Consider the following 24102-nt stretch of genomic DNA (forward strand, 5'->3'; position numbering starts at 1 on the left):
TAGAATATTAAAATGCAAAACTGTTCTGGCAACTAATCCAACAGCAGCAGTATGGAGCTCACAGACATTAACAGATTGAAGGCCTGAAGGTTTCCACCATCACTCTCTTGCTCCTTCAAGCCAACAACAGAGTGAGAAATATCCCTCGCTCTGAACACTTTAGAGAAGGTCAAACTATCAGTTACCAAAAAATTGCCTTAAAGCGTAGGTCTTTTTTTCTTTTCAGGGCCAGGTTTTGATTCTTATGGAAGTCTTCATATCTGCATGATCATTTGTGAAAGAAAATGTCAGCCTGTGAGGCTTTTAAAAATTATTCACAAAAATGTTGTGGGAGTTTTGGCCACCTAAGTCACATATTATCTTGGCTGTATGGCTAGGGGATTGTACTAGTGCATGACAAACGGTAAATAAAGGCAGAATTACAAAAGCACTCCTTTTAGGTCTACCCTTGCAAGCATAAAATTATAGAAGCAGGGAAAAAAAAATAAATTCTGCCAAAGACATGCTAAATGAACATTCATCAGACACAAAATGCTTTTATGCAGAACAGCTCCCAACAGGAGGTCTCTGTTTGCAATAACACAAGGCAGAAATACGTCCCTTAAGTCAGTAGCCTCACAGTAATCTAAAACCATCATAGAAGGGGAGTCAGTTCACAAGTATATAACACGACAGCGCAGCACTTCATGCATCACGGGACAGGGACAGGAATGGTTTCATCCCTCATCCCTCCAGCCCATGTTCTGGCCTTTGATGATTTTCCCAGGGCAGCTCTCCTGTGGCCATCCCTCCACCCATGTGTTTCATTGCTCCTGAATTTGTTTTCCAGATGGAACATCCTTGGGCTACAAGGTGCTCTCCTCAGCTCCTTCATTGAACCCATGTACTTGCACAGCATCATTGTGGGAAGCCTCTATCACACTGGTCACCTTTCCCGGGTAATGAGCCATAGAATAGAAGACATTGGTCAGCTGCCAGCTTCATACCGGCGCAATCAGCTGCTTCTCAGTGGTAAGCAAACACCTGCCTGCAAGACAAACGATCCCCTCTCCCATCGCTAATTGTGCCAGTCACCAACAGGAAAGTTTGCTTGTTTGTAACTAAACCGTTAGCCCATGCCTGCTTTTTTTTCCCGCAGAGTATGAATTTGTAGAATGAAGAAACAGATGCATTTAAATCCAGTTTCTCTTTCATGTGCAGTGACCACAAAAGGGATTAGCAAGTGGATATAAGCTGACTAGGAAAACAAACACTGTGCAAAGGCTGCTCAAACTGGAAAAAAAGTGTATGACCAAGCGAAAGATTTCTAAAACACAGGGAGGAAGTTTTCAGTTAATTTTAACTGTCTCCCATCCCACTATCCCTCACCCAGCGAGCACTTAAATCTGTGTAGTCAGGAGAACCAGCCCTCAACTTGGCAGGCCTTTTGCAACCCCGCTGTCCCTGGAGCTGGAGGCTTTGTGGCTCTCAGAACCCCAACCCTAAACCAAACCGTAACTGTAACTGTAATCGTAATGCTAATGGCAGCCTGGCCTTTGGGCTGAGGTCCCCACACACATGGGTCACCCAAATGAGGAAGGTGTGTGGGGAGCAATGTTGGTGCTTTGTGGCTCTCTGGACCCTAAGGTGCCATGCATGCAGCCCCCTGCCAGTGCCCACTTCCTCAGAGCTCCTGCTCCTTCATCACTTGCTAGTAACCGTGTTTGGAGCAGATGGCCGTAAGAAAAGGGATGCTTGTTCACGCAGGAGGCCCTGCCTGCTCAGCAGACCTTGGGAATGTGTTGCTGCTGCCTCTCGAGGCTGCTGCCTGTTGTGTCATCAGCCCAGCTGTTCCCAGCTATCTATCAGGCTACTCACATCTGGAATATCATGTCCAGCTCTGGGCCTCCCAGTTCCAGAAGGACAGGGAACTGCTGGAGAGAGTCCAACGCAGAGACACAAAGATGATGAAGGGAGTGGAGCATCTCCCTTACAAGGAAAGGCTGAGGGAGCTGAGGCTCTTCAGCTTGGAGAAGAGGAGACTGAGGGGTGAGCTCATTAGTGTTTATAAATATGTAAAGGGTGAGTGTCACGAGGATGGAGCCGGGCTCTTCTCGGTGACAATCAATGATAAGACAAGGAACAATGGGTATAAACTGGAACACAGGTGGTTTCACTTAAATTTGAGAAGAAACTTCTTCTCAGTGAGGGTAGCAGAGCCTGGCCCAGGCTGCCCAGGGGGGTTGTGGAGTCTCCTTCTCTGGATACATTCAAAACCCACCTGGATGCCTTCCTGTGTAACCTCATCTGGGTGTTCCTGCTCCAGGTGGGGAATTGGACTGGATGAGCTTTTGAGATCCCTTCCAAACCCTGACATTCTGTGATTCTGTGATACTCTCACTGCCACCACTTCTCCTTCCCAGCCCCTGTCCCTACCCCAGGTCTCTCATCCTTTCTTCTCCATCTCTCTGACCCCTTCTTCCTTAAGCCCCAGCCAGGCAGCTGCTGCCTGTCCTCATCCCAGCAAAATCCCTCAGAGACTTAAATGCCTTCAGATCCTCAAGAGGCAGGTGAGTGCTAAGGACCACAAATTCTGCACAGGATTGGATCCTTATATTACTCTTAGACTCAGATAATTTTTCATCAGGAGGAGTCCCTGAGGCACCAACACAATGTCAGAGTTACAGAGATGGGAGATCAGGGTGCTTTTTTAGGGTACATCATTGTCTTTCAAAGTTCTTTTTTTTAATGTGTCCTTGTGACAAAACTAGTTTGGCTGAGGCAGAAGTGATAGTTTAGCCACTGGGAAAATTCTCAGGTTTTGTGTGGTTTAGTACATCTCGTAAGTGTAATGTGCGTGTACATGCCACAAGGTGAGTAGGTCAAAAGGCTTATTCTTATTTGAACTGCTTATCTCCATTTTTAAACTCTTCAGTGAAGCTAGCCAAGAACTGTGCAATGCAAGTATGCAGGAAACTGTGTTCCAGACTCCTGCTGCACTCCATGCCCCCTCCTGGCCCTCTGTCCCTCCTGCCCCAGTCCTGCATGGACACGACTCAGCCCCATCTGAGTGGGAGGGAGGGAGGAAGGGACTCACAGATGATCAGGAAAAATCTCACCGTTCCTACACCTGGCTGTTATTTTGCCAACACACATATTTGCCAGAAGCCTCTGCATCTCCTGTTGGAGAAGATGATCCCATCCTATGCCAGGCCTAGCATATTTTAAGCCCACCCATACAATAAGACCAAAATTACATCCACCTTCACTGTGTCTGCATGATGTACAGAGAAACCCACTTGAACTGTTGAAGGACTGAAAACATAATAAGGAATTTAATATGAGATTTAACCACAAAACAGCTGTGGCTTTGCTAGGTTGGCCTTGTAGACTAAAAGTAATAGCTCATACTTGGCCCAAGCATGTATTTATGTCCAAGACTTGTTGCCAGAGATTTCAAGGGAGTTAGAAATGCATCAGAGGGCTCCTTGTGTATCTCATGTTTCATGGCTGGTTTCCTCCTTCCCTGAGACTTCTGTTTGGAAAAGCTTTCATTTTGCTTTCCATTGTGTTTGTAGGTTTTCTTCAGCCCAGGAGAAGCAGTGGGAGGAATCTGTCTCTCTCTGTCTACATTGTTTTCATCTCTAAAGCCATTATTTGTAATCTACCCTCCCCCACAAATCCCAGGGAGCCAATACTGCTTAAAACTTATATTGCTGAGGTTTGCGCTGCATTTCTCTTCCCTGGAAAACTGACAACAGCATAACCAGTGATTTAGGAGATGGGCGCCAAACAAAAGCCATACCAAATGCATTAGAGAGCAAACCTCAGCAACCTCAGCCAGGCAACTCTGTATCCCACGTTCCTCTCAGGGGTCAGACCAGCCAGGGATTTCAAATTGCAGAAGTCCTTCAATTATAAGGATGCCAATTATTTTGTCACTTGATCGTAGTGGTACGAACACTTCAATGGACAGGGGAATCATGGTGTGTGATTAGAAATCCCAAGATAACTCCTTGGCCCCACAGAAGAATAATCAGTGAGATTTTCCACTCACAGCAGTCCCAGCCAGATGGAAATCCACTCATTCACCGGGATTACTCTTGGGTGTATTTTTCAGAAGAAAGAAAAGCCCTGTGTCTTTTTTATTTCCTTTTCTCCTAAGATTGAGGCCATTGTAAAGGGTATCCTGAAGAGGCATGAGGCTTTGCTAGGAGAGAGAGGAGCGTGAGGACAGATTTCAGTTCATATCCCACAATACTCAAGTTCATATTATTTGTACAAAGACTTTTCCTTCCAGTTTCTACATTCTCCTATTGTGCTTTTTGTTGTGTTGGTTTTAAGGAGGATGTTTTACATAAAGGGGAGAAAATTATCTAGATTATTTGTGTGTTACCTTTGAAATAAAATCAGAGCAATTACTTGTGAAAAGAAAAACATGAAGAATGTGTTTAAAAGGTTCAAAATCAACAATCAGATAATATATCTAAGCTCTGTATTTGCATCTGTCCTGAGTCCCATGGTTTTTTCTTTAAAGTCTCTTCTTTTGCATTCAGAAATTGATGTGAAAATATCTTCTACTTACCTTAATACATGTACTTATATATGACAGCTGGGAAGAGAAAACATTAAAGCTGGACCAGCACAGAAGTTTTCCAGGCACTGGGACAAGTTCCAGCTCTCCCAGACACCCACCGAGAGCAGGGAGAGGTCCCAGGCTGAGCAGGGACGTACAGCCCCCAGCTGACGGGCACACACAGCCTGCTCTGTCCGCCACGCAACCCTTCCTTCTTTTCCTCTGAGCAGTGTTTTCTCAGCATTTATATTCTTTTAGTGGCCTGTGGCAACTCTGCACATCAGGGTGTTTGCTATCACGCTTTTTGGCACTCAGTCCTCTAAGCTTTTGGGTGCTATCTTGACAGAGAGTGGTGCATAGTGTCAAACAGTCAGTTTTCATCTGTTTGCATCTTGTTCTGTATAGAGGCATTTGAATAGCGCCAGAGACTTATCTGATTTTCGGGCTCTCAGTTTATATCCTGTTGCCTAGGTGAACTGGAGTTTTAGATGCAGACTGATCTGTTATCTCAGGAGAGGAAAAAAATTGAAAGGGGTATTAATACGACATGAATGTGTTTACAAATCGTGGGTGATTTATGACTTAGCTGTAACTCTTTTATATACATGGTAGCGAGTTCCATCCCAGTGATTGAGATGATTCTGCAATTCCAGTTTTGCCACCAATACAAAGTGGTTGTGCCATGTAATTCTTTACCCTCAATGGCCACCTTTGTGTGTGTGTGCTCAGTTCCTTCTGGCTCTTTCAGCTCCCTCACAGAGCAGAAAGGACCTCACTGGGACGGGCAGAGGGACCATGTCCCTCACCAACATTGCTTCCCATGATGCTGGGAGGCCCCAGGCAGGACATGGAAGCTCCCTGCAGAGGCAGCGTCGCTGCCACAGGTGACCTTGCACAGCCTTCCACCCCCCCCGGTCTTGTTCAGGGACTTACCAAGCTCAACATGTTTAAATGCAGCAGCGGATGCCAGGTTCCCACCATCTCTTATCTCCTCCTGTTCTGCCTGAGATCAGCAGATGCTTATGGTGTGCAAGAAGCAGCACTTTGGAAAGGATGGGCTTTGGTCACTCTTCTTCAATCTCCTCCTCTCTGAACAGCTCATACTAGTACTTCTCTCTGCAGAAGTTCTTTGAAACCCTTCAGTGGAAAATGCAAAGGACCTTTCCCTTGCTGTCCACCCAGGAGCAATGAGCAATGAAAGTAAGTCCCCATCAAGCTGTGCAAACCATGAGCTGTTGCTGGAGCTGCTGCAGGCAGGGATCTGGCAGGAGCTGCTGTTTGGAAACAGAGATCCAGCCCTGGCACTGGCCTGCGATGGGGTGGCCATGCCAGGCAGCCCCTGCCCACCAGCACAGTCCCACCTGCCTGCTCACAACAGTGGATTTGCTGCCCAGGTTTGCAGGCTAGTGGCCCACACAGCAAATTAGTAGAAATGGACACAACAGCTGGATCCAGACACATCATCCAATGCCCACATTTTCCAAAATGTTCAAACTGCTTCAGGTCACTCTGTCTTTTCCAGCCTTGGAAGCTCCTGATATTGATTCTTTGCTCCAAAAAACACTAATGAGCAAGGCAAGGCAGAACTCACTTGGTTGCGTTTGTCCTGTGCTGGAAAACAAACCAACCACTTTCTTTACTCCTCTTATTTCCTTGCAAAGACTAATCCTTCCCTAGTTTCAGGTACAAGAAATAAGAAAGTGAGAGGAGTCATGCAAAGGTTGAGCTACACTAAATGGTTAAGAAGAGACAGGAATTTACCTGATTAAAAATACGTCTGTCGTGTAGAGACCCACAACAGACCTTGCAGCCCTGATCTGCACTTAGAGCCAAGGGAGATCTCACCCATAGAATCATAGAATAGTTTGGGTTGGAAGGGACCTTCAAAGTCCATATAATCTAACCTCCCTGCCATGAGCAGGAACATCTTCAACCAGATCAGGTTGCTCAGAGCCCCATCCAGCCTGGTCCTCAATGTCTCCAGGTATGGGGTATCTACAACCCTATTGGGCAACCTGGGCCAGTGTTTCACCACCCTCATTATAAAAACTTTCTTCCTTATATCTAGTCTAAATTTACCCTCTTTTAGTTTAAAACCATTACCCGCTGTCCTGTTGCAACAGGCCTTGCTAAAAATCTGTCCTCATCTTTCTTACATGCCCCTTTTAAGTACTGAAAGATCTCCCTGAAGCCTTCCCTTCTCCAGGCTGAAAAACACTAACTCCCTGGCCTTTCTTGGTAGCAGAGGTGTTCCATCTCTCTGATCCTTTTTGTAGCCCTCCTCCGGACCTGCTCCAACAGGTCTTTCCTATTAGACAGTGGACTTCACTGTGTGATCCAGATGTCCAAAATTGGCCATGTGAATGACACAAAGATCATGCAGTTACACTGAGGGACCGAAAGCGTCTTCATTGTAGCTGTGTAAAATTAAATAAGATGTATTCCACTTAAAGATATCCAAAATATTGTCATTGGGACCCTAACTAGTGCTTGAAGAGATTGTTGCACCCGTACAGGGCAGGAGTCTTGCAAACAAACTAAGATTGGGAGCAAAAGTTTTCCGTGTAGTTGTCTCATATATACAAGATCATTATTAACTTGGAACTAATAAACTCCCTGTGATGATTAAATGTATGTTTTGTATTTTCTTATCCCCCATATGTAGCGGCTACAATCTAGAGTTCCCATCACATCAAAGGCCCAAGCAGTTAATAGCAGATAAATATGCTGGACAATGGAAAGCTCACCTGAAGGAACTCATGGCAAAAGCACTTGGCTGCTTAGTTCTTCTTAAAGACCAGTTATCCCATTAAAGCCTTTCTGAAAGAGTTCATTCAGCAACCACAAGGCTGCTGTGAATATCACATGCTACTATCTAACGGCTTTCTTTAGGCTAACGAAAAGTTTGCCTGTGAGATGGCAAAAGAGCTACGGGAATTGCTAAATTATGTCTCTCTAAGGTACTCAGACTGGTAACATTTAACGGATGGTGACAACTGCATGTGCTGTGCACAACATCAGCATCTTTGCTCAAGGAGGTCTCATGTGCCACAACTACCCACCACATGTTAGCTACCGCTGAAGGTTTTGGGCACTGGATGTGACTGATGTCCTTCTCTCCTACCAGGGGTTAGCCACGCTGATGCCCGGCAGCCTGGAAAATCTCCCGGCTTCAGTGTGAACTGGATTGTGGGGAACACTGACCTGGAGGTTATCAATGCCATGACGGGGAAAAGGACCTGTGGGAGTCCCTCACGGCTCTGCAAACACATGTTCTTCACTCGATGGGCAAAGCTTCATGGCAAGGTGGGTCTGATGCACTGACAGGGTGCTACTTCCCTGGCTTGTAAGTGTTGGACTTTCACACCTCTGCTTGCTGTGAGGCATTTTCCAGACTTCATTTTCTTTCATATAGTGTCAAAGCCTCCCTGCTGGTTCAGCACTGTTAAGACTTGGGCAGGTCAAAGGAGGTTGTTTATTTAGTCACTATGCGCAGCGAAGGGTGCTCACCCCATGTGTGAGCCTGGGTGATGAGAGACAGTGGACATGGGTTGCCATCTCCCCGGGCAGCTCTGGTGTCCCAGCAGAACTCTCGGTGTTCCTGCACCAGCACGAATCTTGACGCCTGATTTCTGCCCTGTCCTGGGCAGGTTTCACAGCATCTCTTATAACCGCAGATTAAAGAGGGTGAGTGTGGGAGGGGACCTGCTTTCTTGTGTCGCTTGGCATTACTTGGAAGCACTAAGCTGCTCAGCTTCCTGGCATAAACTGAGCACATTCTCTAAAGATCCCCAGAAAGGATTTTTTCTCTTTTTGTTTTCCTAAAAATCATCTTAACTGAGAAGTAGGTTTTTGTTTTTGTAAAATACACCAAGATTTGCTACTGCCTCTGCACACTCCACGGCAGAGCTGTTTACCCTGTTCCTCTTCACAATGGCTCAAAACCATGTCATAGGCATTTGTTGCTTCCCTGGTTTTTTGTTGTTAAACCAAAAGCAAATACACAAAGCACAGTGATAGCTTGTTGCTTATGAAATGTAGACAGGAAGATTATACAGCTACTGAAACCTCCTGTTTCTTTTGGCTCATGGGTTGATTTTTTTAATTATTATTTTGGTTTTTTCCCCTTCCCTGATTTTTGTTCTGCAGCTGAGCACACGAACACCAAGCCATGGAGACATGCCATCAGTGTACAGCGAGGCAAAGCTGGTGGCTCAGACGTACCAGTCTGTCAAGCAGCAGCTGTTTAAAGCATTTCAGAAAGCCGGTCTGGGCACCTGGGTGAAGAAACCCCCAGAGCAAGATCAGTTCCTACTAACTGTATAAATCACTTGACACCTTTGTTACGTGACCAGATCAAATCAGCTGGAGAGACGGCTAGGCAGGATGCATGAGCTGAGAGAATCAAAGCAGTTTCAGATTTAATAGCAACCTCCATGGGAATATTTGCTTTTAATTCTGTATTGGAAATACATAAATAGAAATGTGTCTGATGCACTGAACTCAACTTTAGAAAATTGCTTTTTCATTATCACTTCCCAAGAATGTACCTACCCAAATTATAATGCCACCCCCACAAAGATTCTGCTTTTCATTGTTTATTGTTGTTGTTTATTACTGATTTGAGGCATAAGCAGGCCACCTGTCTGACCCAAAATAGAGTTTGTTTTCCCTCACACAATCAGTGCAAAAGTCATCACTGAATGATGGAAAATAGTGAGCAAAGCTGGAAGTACCTCAGGCACACAGCATGACAGCAGGTCTCAGAGCATCCATAATCACCCACAAAAAAAGGTATCTAGCCTCTATGCAAAAATCATCCTGTTAGCTGCCTAAACCTGTGAGAAAGAATTTGGACCTCAAAGATACGCAGCATTTTTAAACTCCGCTTTCCACTGCTGGTTCTGAGCACAAAGCCAGGCGTTGGGATTCCCTTGGTTTTCACGCTTACTCCCTCTGACGCCTTGGACAAACCACTTCCCACCAAATCTTCAATTCTGACCACAAGTTTTAATTATCTCGGCCCAGTTTGTCACACATGACTTTTAGACACAGACCGCAATGCAGGTGCCTGTCAGGAGGGCAATCCAACCCTGTGCTGCCTTCAGAGGTGCACGGCTCTGCAGGGACTGCCGGTGACAAGCAGTGGGACAATGTTCCCAGCTCAGGTGGCTGCCTATGATCAGGCAGACTGGAACCAGGACCCAGAGCCTCAGATTTCCAAGCTTCTGATGATCCATGACTATAAATTAAGTGGGTGTGAGCTCAGGATGCTCCACACATCTGAAAAACTGCTGGGTTGGGTGGCCACAACTAAGACATCCCAAACTAGAGCACACAACTGATATTTGGCCCTTTCCTGCCTCAGTTTCTCCATCTGTCAGATGGGAACCTGCTTCACGTGTAAGGAACTTGGTAGGATCAAAGTGCTCTGATCATAAGCCAGATTCTGTCACTCTTGCAGTAAGTTTTACCTCCCTGCATAGTCCAATTGACACAAGTGCAGCAGATGCAACTACAGGCTTGGGTAAGGTCTTACTCAATGTAAGGGTTTTCAGATTCTAGCTCTGTGTAAATGCCAAGTATTATTACTATTCTTGTTCATCTGCAGCCTGAAAAGTAGGTGGCATTTTTTCAGCTGGGAGACGAGTAGCACCCAATGGTTAAATGTTTTCTTCATAACTGTGGCTGGGTCTGATATAATCTCATCTTTCATCAAAATGCAGCAGATAGTCGTAGGAGAACTGAGCTTTGATAGTCCCACTGCAGAACCAACCTTCAAACACCCTGTATATTTCTTTCAGTTTTTCGTTTTTTAAATGACAGGATTTGCGGGTATATAACTACTGTTTTCTTTTTATTCCTGTGATTCTCTTTAAATCTGTATATAACATGCTGCTACTGATTTGTGATAATTGTCTAGGTATTTTCTCAGAATTGTCAAGCTGAGTTACTTTTCAAACAACACAAGGCTCATATTTTTCCATGTAATTTCCTTTACACAGAAAACTGTTCCTATCAATAAAGATAGATGCTCTTTGTATAGGATTTATCATGTTTGGAGAGCCATATACAGTAAATACATTGTTTATTGATGCCCACAATAGAATAGCTACAGTATTTTGATGAGATTTTATTTTTAGATTATAAACTACAAGATGTATCTATAGTGTCTTGTATAAAAAACAATTGTGATAAACTAGAATTTTTAAATTAGATAAAACAAAGCTCTCCCCTTCCAGAAACCTTTTCAGCAAAATAATACATTCCATATTAACTACCAAAAATATTTTAAAAAATATCCTTAGAGTAGATACAGTAAAAAAAAAAAAAAAAAAAAAGACGTTTCAATAATGGAAGAATTTTGTGATAACCACTTCGTCAATACTTCAACCACTCTGTCAGCTCCTCTGCTTAACATTCAGAATACTTTTGGCACCTTCTGGAGCTTACCAGTACCTCCACATGGTCCCATCCTCTAACACAGCTGTCACTGGTGCATTCCTCTGCTGTGATCCAGGTAGCAAAGGTGCCCAGGGGGGCGGCGGGCAGGTGGGGGTCAGGTCCATGATTGGAGATATGGGAGAAGCTGTGGGTGACATGGCCAGTGGCGGTCCCAGGGACTCCGGCTGCTCCCACCAGGGGAGAGAAACCACAGAGCAACGGGAGAGGAGATCAAGGTTTCTCCTGCAGAGATCCACAGGGCAGGGGGAAGCAGTGTCTTCTACTTTTACGCTCCAAGTTAGTCTTTGTTTAGCACACAAGAGACCTCAAACAGCTCCTCCTTGCATCTCCCTGCCTCATCCACCCTCCTCCAGCCCTGCCATGGCCATCAGCTCAACTAGTACACATAGTTCCTCAGGCTAGTGTTGCAGCTACCGAGACAAAACACCATGCCTGGTTATTTTTAAGGATGAAAAGTAAAGTGTGGTGGGATTAAATTATCCTTTGTTGCAAGAAATACATAAATACAATCCGGGATTCAGCTGCCAGCAAGATTTCAGTAGTGGGGATCAAACGGAATCCCCCTGCGAGTGGGCATCAGCTGATCTCATGGAAGGCTTTGGAGTTGCACCTGCTTGCACTAGGGTTGAATGTGAGCTTAAATGTCTACTTCTTCTCATTACGTGCAGCGATAGAGTGTGATGGGACCACATCCCAGAAGCACACATGACCTACACACAGCATTTCCTGAAGCAAAGGAAAACTTGCTCTGTAGTAATTCTTTAGTGAAGATTCTGTACATTATACGCATGAGTGAATGGCAATACTGTACTACTGGTTGTACATTTGTAATATTTGTAAAAAAAGAGAAACTCAAAAGACAACAGAAGAAAATAAATCTGAATTTACATATGTGAATTTGCTGCTAAGTTCTGTAAATTGCACTTCAGTGATACCTGATAAGTGAATGTTTCTGTTAAGTGAATAAAATACCAAGTAAAATTGTTATTTACTCTTCATTGATAATTTTTCACTGTGGCTTAGCAATCATTTGAAATGTTCTCCGAAATGGTAGTATGTATTTTTACACACACCTACTGTACATCTACAGATAACATGTTCTTATTCAGTTTGGATTTGATAGCATCATAGGAATCATATACTTGTATTGAGAGACAGATGTGCCCACTCATGTAGAAGCCATATGGGCACAAAGTCTTATCTTGAAAGAAGAGTGAACTAGGTCCAGCTTCAATTTGATCCTTCCAGGATACCCTCAAAGATCTTCTTTATTAAAATTAAACATGTTTTTGCAAACTCACCCTGCATAGGACTTGCTGTATAAACCTACTTAAGAAAACTAAAGTAATGAACGAAAGGTCAGTACATCTCTGCAGATGTGGCCTGGGTTTATTCATGTTTTAAACTATCAGTATTCAGCTACAGCAAAGTCACACTGACCCCAAATAACACTGTCCACACAAAGGTTTAACATGTGTTATTGTATGAGCATCACCTGGTGCCTTGAGATGACTTGCCTTGGTCAGTCCTCATAGAGTTCACTGGTGTCACCGAAGCCTCCAAAGCCTTTGAGAGGCACACACTTTCAAAGTATAAATACACTAACAGTGAAAATTGTCTAGAAAGAGATTTCCCTGTTCCACTTCATGTGAAGATTTGGTTCCAAGACAAAATTGAGCCCAATAGCTTGCTGGCCCCACAGCTCTTTACTTGTTCATGTTGCAGAAGTCAGTGCCAGACCCACACGGACCATCCCATGGGTTTCATTCCCCAGCACAACAGGGTAGGCACCATGCATAGCTTCATTTTCAAGCTAAGATTTTGCTGCAGATTTCCTTACCTTGGATCTATGTCATTAGGTATTTGGGCAGGATAAGGAGGATGGAGGAGAAGAAAGTGTTTGCAGGGTGAAGTTGTCTGTGTGAAAAAAAAATCACCTTGAGCTGACCCAATTCTTCCACCCACAGTGTATTTTTTGCCTTGAGTAATAAAAGCAAATTGTATTTGCACACATGAATTTTACTTCTTGAAGTGGACATAGGTAAAGCAAACCCCATAAGTTTCACCCTCACCACAGCCTCAGACACAGCAGTTACTTCCCTACCGGCAAAAATGGTCACACTGTTCTGAACAGAAAGAAGGTACACCAGTAGAAAGGCAGGTTGTGCTGCTATCCACCCTCAAGGTGATGACCTTATCATTATTTTGGTGAAAAAAACATAAACGCCTAAATTCTCAGCTTGGCAAAAGGAGTGCCTAGCATTGGCTTTGCTCACAGAGTGGCTCTGGAGGGGACACAAGGAGACCAGCCCCAGTGCTGATGCAGCGACCAGGCACAGCTTTGGCCATGAAGGGCAAAGGGTGGGGGTCAGGAGGTCCCCACAGGGGCTTCCCAGCAGCCTGGCAGCCCCTGAATCCACTCCTGGGCAGTCTGGCCACGGCTGGGTTCACAGCAGGCAGCTCCCAGCCTGTTTTCTCTTCCAAGAGTAGCTGCTACCGCCCAACCGTGACAGACACCGTGACACAATTTGGCTGCCGAAAACAACTGCAAAGCAGTCATTAGGGTAAATTGTATGGATGGATTCTGTGTTTAATCTCATTAAGTTTAAAGGCTAAATACCAGAACTGCAATTAAAACTTTACAGGCGTACACCCCAGCGTCGTCAGGCACAGTTATTTCTTTTCCAACTGCATATTGGAAAAACAACAACATAAAACATAAACAAGCTGATATATCGACTAATAGAGGGCTTCAGAGAAGTGCTTGTTTCTCAAATAAAATAAATAAGTCCTTCTGCTGCTGTTAAACCTTGATAGCCATGCTTGTGTGTTGAAGAATGAAATAGCAATTTAAGAGCTTTTTAAGCCTTTTGATTCATTACTCTTGTTTCTACTTTCCAGACACAAGCCCTGATTACTTTGGCTGGTTTCAACCTGATCATGTGGACATACTGGTTTGGCTGGAAATCTAGTTGAAGTCAAAGAATATCTGAGACTCTTTAAAGAGCAGTGACAGGCTGTTTGGCTGACCAAAAAGAAAATAAATAAAGACACAAGGACTTACAAGCACATGCACACATGGAATTGTAGAATCATAGAATGGTTTGGGTTGGAAGGGACCTTAAAGACCACCTAGTTCCAACCCTTCCTGCCATAAGCAGGGACACCTTCCACCAGACCAGGTTGCTCAAAGCCCCATCCAACCTCATCTTGAACACTTCCAGGGATGGAGCATCCACAGCTCCTCTGGGCAGCCTGTTCCAGTACCTCACCACCCTCACGGTGAATAATTTCTTCCTAACATCTAATCTAAATCTACCCTTTTTCAGTTTAAAGTCATTACACCTTGTTCTACCACTATGTGCCCTTGTAAAAAGTCCTTCATAGACATTTGTGTAGTTTCTTAGTACTCTAAAGCCTCCTGAATAAATAATGTGGCCTTGGAGAAAGGGGATTAATAATTACTGCCTTTTCAGCAATGAAATAGTTCTGCTCAAATGCTTCATTCAGTCTGGCTTTTCTGGCAATTAAACTCTCTATTAGAGAAGTTTATGTTCTATTTTATCAACTTCCTTTGCAATATAGAATTACTTCCACTAGACCATTAAAGTCTTGTTCTGCCATGGAAAGGAAAAGGTCCCATTTCTTCTCCTCTGGCCCTGATCAAATGCCTTCACAGCCGATGCTGCCACAAAACGGTTCAAGCCAAGAGGGACAGCTTCTTCCTCTATACCCAACATCACTAAAACAACCTCCCACAAAGAAAAATAAAGATGTGAAGAATGGTACATAGTGTTGGGTCTGCTCAGGTCTTCTGATAGACTACGTGGTGTGAACCTCCCCTCTTCTGACCCCTCAGGTGACAGCATACCCATCAAGGAGGTGGTTTAGCTGCAGTACCCAGCACCACTGGCCTAACTACACCCAGCCCTGCCTTCCACAGCGTACTCATTGTTACAGATTGCTTTTATTATTTCATTTTATTTTAACAAGTAAATTAAGGTGTACTCATGAGCATTAACTATTAAATCTATAATTAGATATATTTTTACTGTGGATTCTAAAGCAAATTTCTTCTTCACATCCTGGTTTCAGCGGTAAAAAGAAGCATTTTCAGAAGAAACAAGAGGTGCCAGCATCCCCTTGACACCATGGATTCCTAAAATCCTGACCACCACACATAGCAGTGGGCCTTGGGCTCCTAAATCTCAGGTTTCAGTGGAAGATGAGGCAATATTCAAAAGGGATTTGTTAACCTACCTGTTATTGTCAACATCTAGATCCCAGGTTGTTGGGTATCAAACCCCAGATCAGCCTCCAGCATTAAATGCCCTCTAGAGCCTACACTTCTTCCATGCCTACACATCTTCTTCTGGGCATGCCTTGTCTTGTCTGCCTGGTGTGTGGCCTGGTGCTGATCCCCATGATATTTTGACCTGTCCAGATTCATGAAGTACATCTACACATCCTGCCTGTGGTCCTTTCAAAGCCTCTGCAAGGCCACATCCCAGCAAAACAAAAGGGCCCTTTTTCATTGAGTGACTCAACTGATAAACCCCTTCGGTGGCTGACCAGAGGGACAGGCAAGTATCATGATCACCAGAAAGCCAGGCTCTCTGAAAGGTATGGAGAGGATGTGTCTCACATTTATATCATTTTGGACTATAAACAGAGGCTAAATTGTCTGTTATTGTAATTTAACCACCTTTTGACATGAGAAAGAACAAAAAAGACTTGATAACATAGCTAGTTTGGGGATACTTACCTGGGAAAGAAGCAGACCTGAGTTCTTGTCTAGATTTTACCCTCTGAAGTGAGGAAGAGACAAACAGGTGAAGACCCCCAGATGGGGGAGATCCTGCACTCCAGGCAACACATTCACAACACACACAAAACCTTATTTCTTCAAGGACAGTCTTCACCTTGACCAGTCCATCCACTCAGATGACAAGTGTTTAGTTTGAATCCATTTCCTAAGCTTCCTGGACAAAGTAGATCTATAAGGTGATTCCTACCACTTAACACAGTGTCTAAGAGACATGGAGAATTTTCCTCTCAAAGATCCAGCCTCTCCCCACTGATGGGAGAGGGGATCTGGACTCTCCCGCATTCAGAGGACTGACATCCAGCCTAAAGGTCTGCAAGCCACAGGACCTTCTGTTTCTCTGTTTTAAACACCAGTAACCACCACAGGGAGCCTTTTGAGTATTAATACTATTAGGCCATAAGAAAAGAATATAGTAGATAGATAGATAGATAGATAGATAGATAGATAGATAGATAGATAGAGTACATTGATCTGCTTTTAAAGTTAACTGTGAACATTTCCAAATTCTGGAAAGAAGACATTCCAGCCATAAGTTTTGGTGGCTAACTAAAGTGGTTTGGTGAAGGAGCTTATTCATAACACAATGTTACTTCCGTTGAAATCATTGAAAGGCTCATTACAGGCAGCAAGAAACAGGGTTGACAACAAATTCATGTTTCAACTTAAGAGCTAAGAGAACTAATTTCATATGAAACGGTTTTTGTCACAAAATTTGATTCCTAGCCCTGACACATCTCTACTCACTGGGAAACCAAAACCACCCATCACTGTCACCTGAGCCTTTGCATTGGGATTTCCTTGTGGTGGCTCAGCACTTGCCAGATGTATACATTTCATATCTGACCCAGCAATCCTTTGACCCTTTAACAAGTGGAAATACATTTGAAGAACCTTTCTCATTATTTGAAACATTTGCCGTACAAGTTCAGCTCTGTTTTCTGTGTGTGTGGCTTTCCTAAAATAACCTTTTATCTTCTGGGGTGAGGCAGAGATCAGAAGTAGCTAATCTGTCCATCTATTTGTGTCATTACCTATTGGTCTCTCTTGAAGAACTGCAGCAAAAGTGAAGACTCAGTAATTTTGAAAATAACCCCTTTTCACTCAAGGGGTGACACAGAGATCACTCCATCCCAAAAGTGTCAGTGAAATGTACCAAAAAAAAAAAAAAAAAAAAAAAAGGCTTACTACACTATGGAATTGTCCAAGTAAGGTAAAACTTTACCACCTTAACACAAATCTATTCACTTCAAAGGACTCAGACTAGGGTAACTGAGCAGAATTCAGTTTATGAAGGGAACTGTGGGGTTAAGGTCACAAGAAAAAGGTACATGACAACACTTCATCATTCCCTGTCATTGTAGTGTCATGGTGCTACTCAATGATTTGCACCACTGAGTGCTGAAGCAGTCTGCTAGTGTCTCTAGACAAGGCTGACTGAAGATTACCCTGTGAAATGACATTAAACTGGTGAAGCATTTTAGTGCTTATGGAATTGGCCAAGTAGTGCCATATTTTACTCCTGCTGCTAATTCCTCTTCTCTGTTGTCACCCTTCCTCCAGTTTTCACGGAGGAAAATCTTACCAGCCATTGCAGGTAAGATTAGACAGACCTTCATGGGAAGATGGGAAGGACGATTTAGTGTGGTCTCTCACATATCACGCCAGTTCAGTATCCCTGTCCCAGGATTAGGTCCATAACGTCATTTTAAGTTGTAGCTTTTTCTTTTTTTCTTTTTTTTCCTCCATAAACATGCTCAGTTTTTGCTGTTGTGTCTTCCTCCTTGCCAACTTTTACTACAAATTTCCCTGGCAGAAAGCTACATGATCATGTCCCAAAGTAACAGTTTTCAGTGTCAAAGTGCCACTGAGGTCAGGCGCTTTTGGGTTTCCCCGGCTAGCACTGCTGAGTACCTGCTGCTAATATAGATAAATGTAAAACAACACCTGGAGAAACAGTAAACTGAACTAAAAATACATCTTAAAGGAAGCAGGTCTCTCCATCTTTTATAGGGAGGTTTGTGATATCTCCTGACTTCACTGTTGTTGTTGTTATCATTATTATCATTATTATTATTATTATTATTATTATTAATAATAATAATAATAATAATAATAATAATAATATTACTGGCTGAATAGTTGAACAGCCTTTCCACCCTCTAAGCTGTCTTTTTCACTGCTAGAAGGGTCCTAAGCCCCTCAGGGACAAGTTGCTGTAGAGATGCTGGGTGTGAAAATGACTTTGTTTGCCCCGTGTTTGTTGTCCCGTGCCTGTGGCAGCTGGAGAGCTGCACCTGGTCCTTTGCTCTCATGCAGCCCTGCGTGCCTGCTCCCCCCACCTGAACAGGGCTGCATGAGCCTCCATCAGAGGTGATTAATGTATTATTGCCACCAACAATAAGATAGATCATGCTTATGAGTCATACTGGCCTTTAATATCTGCAACCCAGAGGAAAGAAAACTGCATTAATTCATATTCATTAAAATAAATTAACAGACTAGAGCCCTTCAGTCCTTCGCATCGTTCTCCCCAAGCTCTGGCAGCGGGAGCCAGCAGCAGGAAAATGGCAGGAGCTGCCCAGGACAAGTGAACAAACAAACCAGCTGCCTCTGGCTCAGCCGGGCTGGCCTTTGATTTGCTTTCCAAGGGAAAAAAAATCCCTCAGTGTGTCCAAGGAGCTGCTATAGCCCACGGACTGCTAGCTTTGGCACATACATATGGCTTGTGTGCATGTGTATATATATACGTATTTTATATATTTGCTTGAGGACTCCATCTTATGTGACAAACCAGGACATTTAAACTGAAAAAGCGTAGATTTAGATTAGACTATAGCGAGGAATTACTCACCATGAGGGTGGTGAGGCACTGGAAAAGGCTGCCCAGAGAAGCGGTGGCTGCCCCATCCCTGGAAGAGTTCTAGATCAGGTTGGATGAGACTTTGAGCAACCTGGTCTAGTGGAAGGTGTCCCTGCCCATGGCAGAGGAGTTGGAACTAGGTGATCTTTAAAGGTCACTTCCAACCCAAACCATTCTGTGATTGGTGCTCAATGGCCGATCAGCTGGCCAGTGCCTCCCCAGAGAAGGAAAGGAGGAGCACAGGAATATATGCCCTGCTGTTTACACAGTGGTTTTACTTGCCTTTAAGCCAGGACCACCTCTAAGAAAAGCATTTCTGCCTGTGTCACTCCCCATCACGTCCCTCTCCTTGCACTACACTGCTGCTGGAGTCCAGGCATGTGCCCAGTGATGCAGAGTAGGAAAGCTGATCCTGCTGAAAACATGGTCACTTTTTTTTTAGCCTGGGATATTATTTCATTTCATTTATAGGTCTAAATACTTTGTGCAATGACAGCACCATTTGCAGAATAAGAGATGCTGACATATTGGGGGAAGCTGGAAAATCTGCACATTGCAGCCCATCAGCAGCCTGTAAAGCACTCACCTAGAGCATGGTGCAGGGGGTTATTCATGTTGAGATGTGGATGGGTGCTTCTCTCTGCCTGTTCTCACTGAACTACAATGGAGTGGTTCTTCAGACAGGTACCATGATATGAACATCTGTATTTAATACATTTTTGTCATCTGGAGAATTGTGATTTTTAATGGGTGTGGCTACTTAATATATTTTGAGATTTCTAACCTCTCAGAATCATTCACAGCCCGCTCTCTCCTGCTGTCTTTCCCAAAGCTGGAGAGGGTACATGCTGCTGTGGCAGTTGCACAGTTTTCATGCTGACCCCTTACTGATGGGAAACTGAGGAACAGAGTGCCATGGTGGCCATGGCGAAGTCCACAGGTGCGAGGTGTGTCTACCAGGCCATGCACCCTTTGGGGAAACACCTTGCTCCTCTGTGAGCCTTCCTGCCCCCCAGCATGGAGACTGGATTGGGGAAAGGCTCTGCCCCAGAAAGCCAGAGATGGTTTGCAATGCTTCTGTGCAGCAGCAGAACTGTCGTTTCTCTAATTGTCCACAGGAATCGGTTGCCTGGGAAGGATGGGGAATCTTGTTTTCACAGGACCTTCAGCACAACCTAGACAAAAGATAGTGAGGAGCAGAGCGCATGTGTCCAACTCAGCCTGATGTCAAGACTACTGTGGATCATTTGAGCTGGTACCCTATGTCACCTGAGCTAAAGCACAAAAATGTTTCCTTTCAGTACAAACTGATCTGTGAAAGAAAAAAAACAGCGACAGCTAGACAGAAAGGGTTTAAAACAAGACACATTAAAAGATCTTATGTAATATTTAAATGTAAAACCTATTAATATGTTGTATTGTGTTATGGTGTGTAAGTGATAGTCACAGCACGTTAGTAATGTACGTTATCAAGATGCATATACACACACACAGATATTTTATAATAGGCACAAATAATAATATAACATGATGTACCACCTGATGTAACCTGTATTTTTGGTAAAACAAAAAATAAGACTAAAATCCACAAAGATAAAATTCCATGGAATTTCTTTGCATTACAAAACTATACATATTTTTATATATCTATATACACACATATATAAGGACAAACATTAAATAAGAAATGACTCAGTTTCTTCCCAGTGGCAGTTCAGCATCTCGGTCACCCTCACGCAGGTGAGACACAGGGAAGCACCCAAGGTGTCAGGACCTGAACCTGATTCCTGTGGGTGCCTCAGCATTTCTGTGTTCTAGGCTAATTTAAAATGAATCTTCCAGATTTATGTATCTCCCTGACTGCCAGCAGCTCTCTGGCATCCTCCAAGTTTCACTGCGGGTGTATTTAGGTGCAACATGTATTTTTTCAAAACTTTCTATCCATCACCCATAATGTATAGCTGAAGTGTTTGCCTCCAGTACATTTACATGGTAATCAAATCATTAGCCTGGGGGAGGCATAACACATTAATGACTTTAGAAATGTTGGTTAAACTCCAGTCCTGATCAAAGAGACCAAAATTTATTGTCATTCCTCTAATAGCTATGTGGTAACCAAAATGAAATCAATTTGATGAAGATAATTAGGTTCCCATCTCCATCACCACACGCTTAGTACGATTAGGTGGAATGAGCTTCCCCTGCTAGCAATATGATACTGTCAGCATGGACTGAAATACTTCAACAGCACCAGACAGGAAACACCGAAACAACTATTTTTAAAATTAGAAACTGCTGGTTCATCAGAATCTGAATATTCCCAGGAGTCTTGATACCACATGCATAGGTCCTGGGCAGAGCTCAGCAGCAGACACTGGCAGAGGTCTCACCTAGAGTGGAGTGACATTGACCTTACCTGGGCTGTTGGACAAACAGAGTCAGGTCCTTGACCTCCCTCAGGAGCCTCCTCCTGTTCCTGTTCAAGAAGCAATTGGACAATATCCTCAGACATATGGCACGAATTTTGGGGTTGTCCTATGTAGGGACATGAGTTGGGTCCCTTCCAAATCAGGATGTTCTATGAAGATCTGGAGGGAGGTTTGGGGGCAGGAAAGTGGCTGTTCCCAACAGGGATGAGGCTGAGGACCTGGATCTTCTCCAGGCACTATCTTCTCCCACCTGCTGCCATGTTTGCAGATTCTACACCCCGCGTCTCCATATGCTGAGCCCTCAGCACAATTATTTTTCTCACTGAGAGGCCTTCGTATCGGCTTGGTGCTGAGCAGGAAAAGCAAATTAAAACTTTGCAGAATAAGAAAACCTTCTTCCAGCTCTGAACTGACTGGGCTCAGCACTCCTCTTTGCATCAGCTTCATAGGCAGAATATATTAGTGCCTATGCTAATCAAATAATGGGAAACCTGATTTGTTAACGTATTCATTAACAAGCGGTCAAACTGCATTTCCAGTTTTCTAAAATATGAAATATTCCATTTGTGAATATTCAGCTGATACGCATTTAATTCATTCTGAATGTTTGAAAACTTCAACAATTGCATGGATTTTAGCAGAAATGACCCATATCTTTTCCATGCAGACCTTCAGCTACACAATAACTGTTGCCAACACTTTGAAACCGAGGTAAAGATTACGTGACTTAGGAACCTAAGACTAATTTTTGGTCAAAGCTTTTGAAAACTGCTTTCAAAGTTTCATTCTCCATCTTTTAATAAAAAAGATACTTTGTTCCTGACATTATCCAGCCACTTGGAAATAAAAGTCTTTGTATTTCCTTAGATTTTAAAATCTGACACAGTGTCCATATACCAAAAGCCAACTTTCCAACAGAAAATTATTTATTACAAGATTTCTATGCAATTTCTCTCTTCAAATTTTCAAAAAGACCCTTTACAGAGTTTTAGTCGTGTGTGGGGTGGGACATTTGAGACAGGTTTTTCCAGCAACATCCATTGACATCGTAGTGAGAAGGATTTTATAGATGCAGGAAAGAGAGGCCCAGATAAGCTATTTGTCTAAAATTAAAGCTGGTTTATGTCCTTTTCTCTTCCAGCTGCATCCCCTTTTGTGACAGTCAGAGTCCTCCTTAGGCACATTTTAAACAAATGTAACCTATGTCTCCATGTGTGAAATTTCCTGCAGAGCAGGCCTGGCTTCTGCAGAGATTTTAACGTCAAGCTGGTGGAAACTGATGGGAGAGGAAGACAGAGATAAAGGAAAACAGCAGTACCAAGGCAGGTAGGGCAGTGATCCACACCAATCCCACTCGGTGACAGTGGTGGAAATGGGCCCTACATCTCCTCATCTGCAGGCAGAAGATCATATTGCTCCTTGTAGAACTGAACCTCCTAGATCTCTCTCCTGTCCTCGTAATGGACTATGTATTGCTCTTCTCATGATGCATATAATGAACAAATGAATGTAATAAAAATTCATCTAAAGCTATGAAATACAAATACATCATATCTGGCTCAGGAAGGTCCTGGTGTTGGAGGCTGGGACTGTATTCTTGAGAAATATCACTGCCTGCTTGTCCTGTTCTTACACACTTCTCTGAGGGCATCAAAACCAAACAGTGGGGTAACTGGAAGGGTGTTGGCCCAATAAAGCCATTCTGTAATGTTTTTAGATTAATTTTATGGATCAGGACTAAAGCAGGTATCCCCTTGGGCTCATCCTGGCTTGTTTCATGGTTCTCCTCATATTTTATTAGACCTTGCTAGACCTTGAGGCAGTTGCTTTGAGGTTTTTTTCAGGTGGAGCTACTGGTTTGTGGTGCAAGCAGAAAATAACTTCAACCAGAAACTGAAGAGCACAGTTTATGTGCAAGGTGCTATGCATATCCACTCTAAGTACATTCACGAATCAAGGCTATAAAACAATTAGGCCCCAAAAAGGTGATCGAAATCTCAAAGAAGAAACTACATTAATTATTTCTGTACTTAATCACAGTCTCTGGTATTCTCAGAGGAAATACTGTGATGAATATGCAGAGAAAATGATCAAATTCCTGTGTAATGAGCCCTGTGTTAATTGCCCCACTGTCCATTGAAACACAAAAGGTACTAATGAAGCACGCAGCCTCATCATCCCCAGACTGACTTTCCTTAGGCTTCTGTCTAAAAGTTATGTACCCAGGAGAAACCATGGGATACAGGGAACACCAGTAAAGGGACCTGGAAGTGAAATGTCCTTCACCAGGATCTGATCCAAAACAGGCCATATCAGCTAAATTAAACTCTTAGCACACTGTCGGCCAACAGCTGTAAGTATGACATAATCCTCAATTCTTTCCCACATTAAAAGGTGGTGCTCAATGCCACCAACCACTCCCCAGCCACCACTCCCCAGTCACCGCTCCTTTACCACATCATATGCCGCCGACGTTCAAGATTTCACAGCAGAAGGAGGGGTAAAGGTTGGACTTTTTCTCCATATCAGTGCAACAAGCTGTCACTGTGGGAGCTCTGGGAGAGTTTTTGCTGTCTGTCAGACTGTGGGATTTAGGAGATATCTGTCCTACTGAGTAAATTAGCTGTAACATGGACATGCATCCCCCTATGTGAAGCTCTCCAGAGCCAGCGAGTGAGGAGCAGGTGCCTTCAGAGCCAAGGCTGGGCAGCAGAGCGGTTCTGGCAATGCTGAGCATTTGCTATTTATTCACCGTGCAGGCAGGGAAAGAGGGGCATCTGGAGTTTCTCTGAACCTGCATGAGGGTTCCTTTGATCATCTGAACTGAAGCTCCCTCCGACTGAGATTTCCCTAATAAACCAATTGTTATTTTGACACAGCACCTCTGTTTCTCCAGCCAAATGCCCAAAAACACACAACAAAGCCTTTGTACTTTTCCCACATTACAGATTCAAGCTGCAGTGAG

The 24102-nt window shown here is 43.7% G+C and overlaps 1 protein-coding gene across 1 annotated transcript in view; it reads left to right on the plus strand.

The window, feature by feature from the left end:
- The window catches only part of ADARB2 (adenosine deaminase RNA specific B2 (inactive)), a 318732-nt gene extending 306725 nt beyond the window's left edge, over positions 1–12007 (plus strand). The window contains exons 8-10 of the mRNA XM_065831151.2: positions 830–1011; positions 7683–7861; positions 8705–12007. Of these exons, the coding sequence (XP_065687223.1) occupies positions 830–1011; positions 7683–7861; positions 8705–8881 (538 nt within the window). The 3' untranslated portion in view covers positions 8882–12007. The remainder of the gene's footprint in view (positions 1–829; positions 1012–7682; positions 7862–8704) is intronic.
- The last annotated feature ends 12095 nt before the right edge of the window (positions 12008–24102 follow it).

Source organism: Patagioenas fasciata, chromosome 2 (genome assembly GCF_037038585.1).
Source record: "Patagioenas fasciata isolate bPatFas1 chromosome 2, bPatFas1.hap1, whole genome shotgun sequence".
Lineage (NCBI taxonomy): Eukaryota > Metazoa > Chordata > Aves > Columbiformes > Columbidae > Patagioenas > Patagioenas fasciata.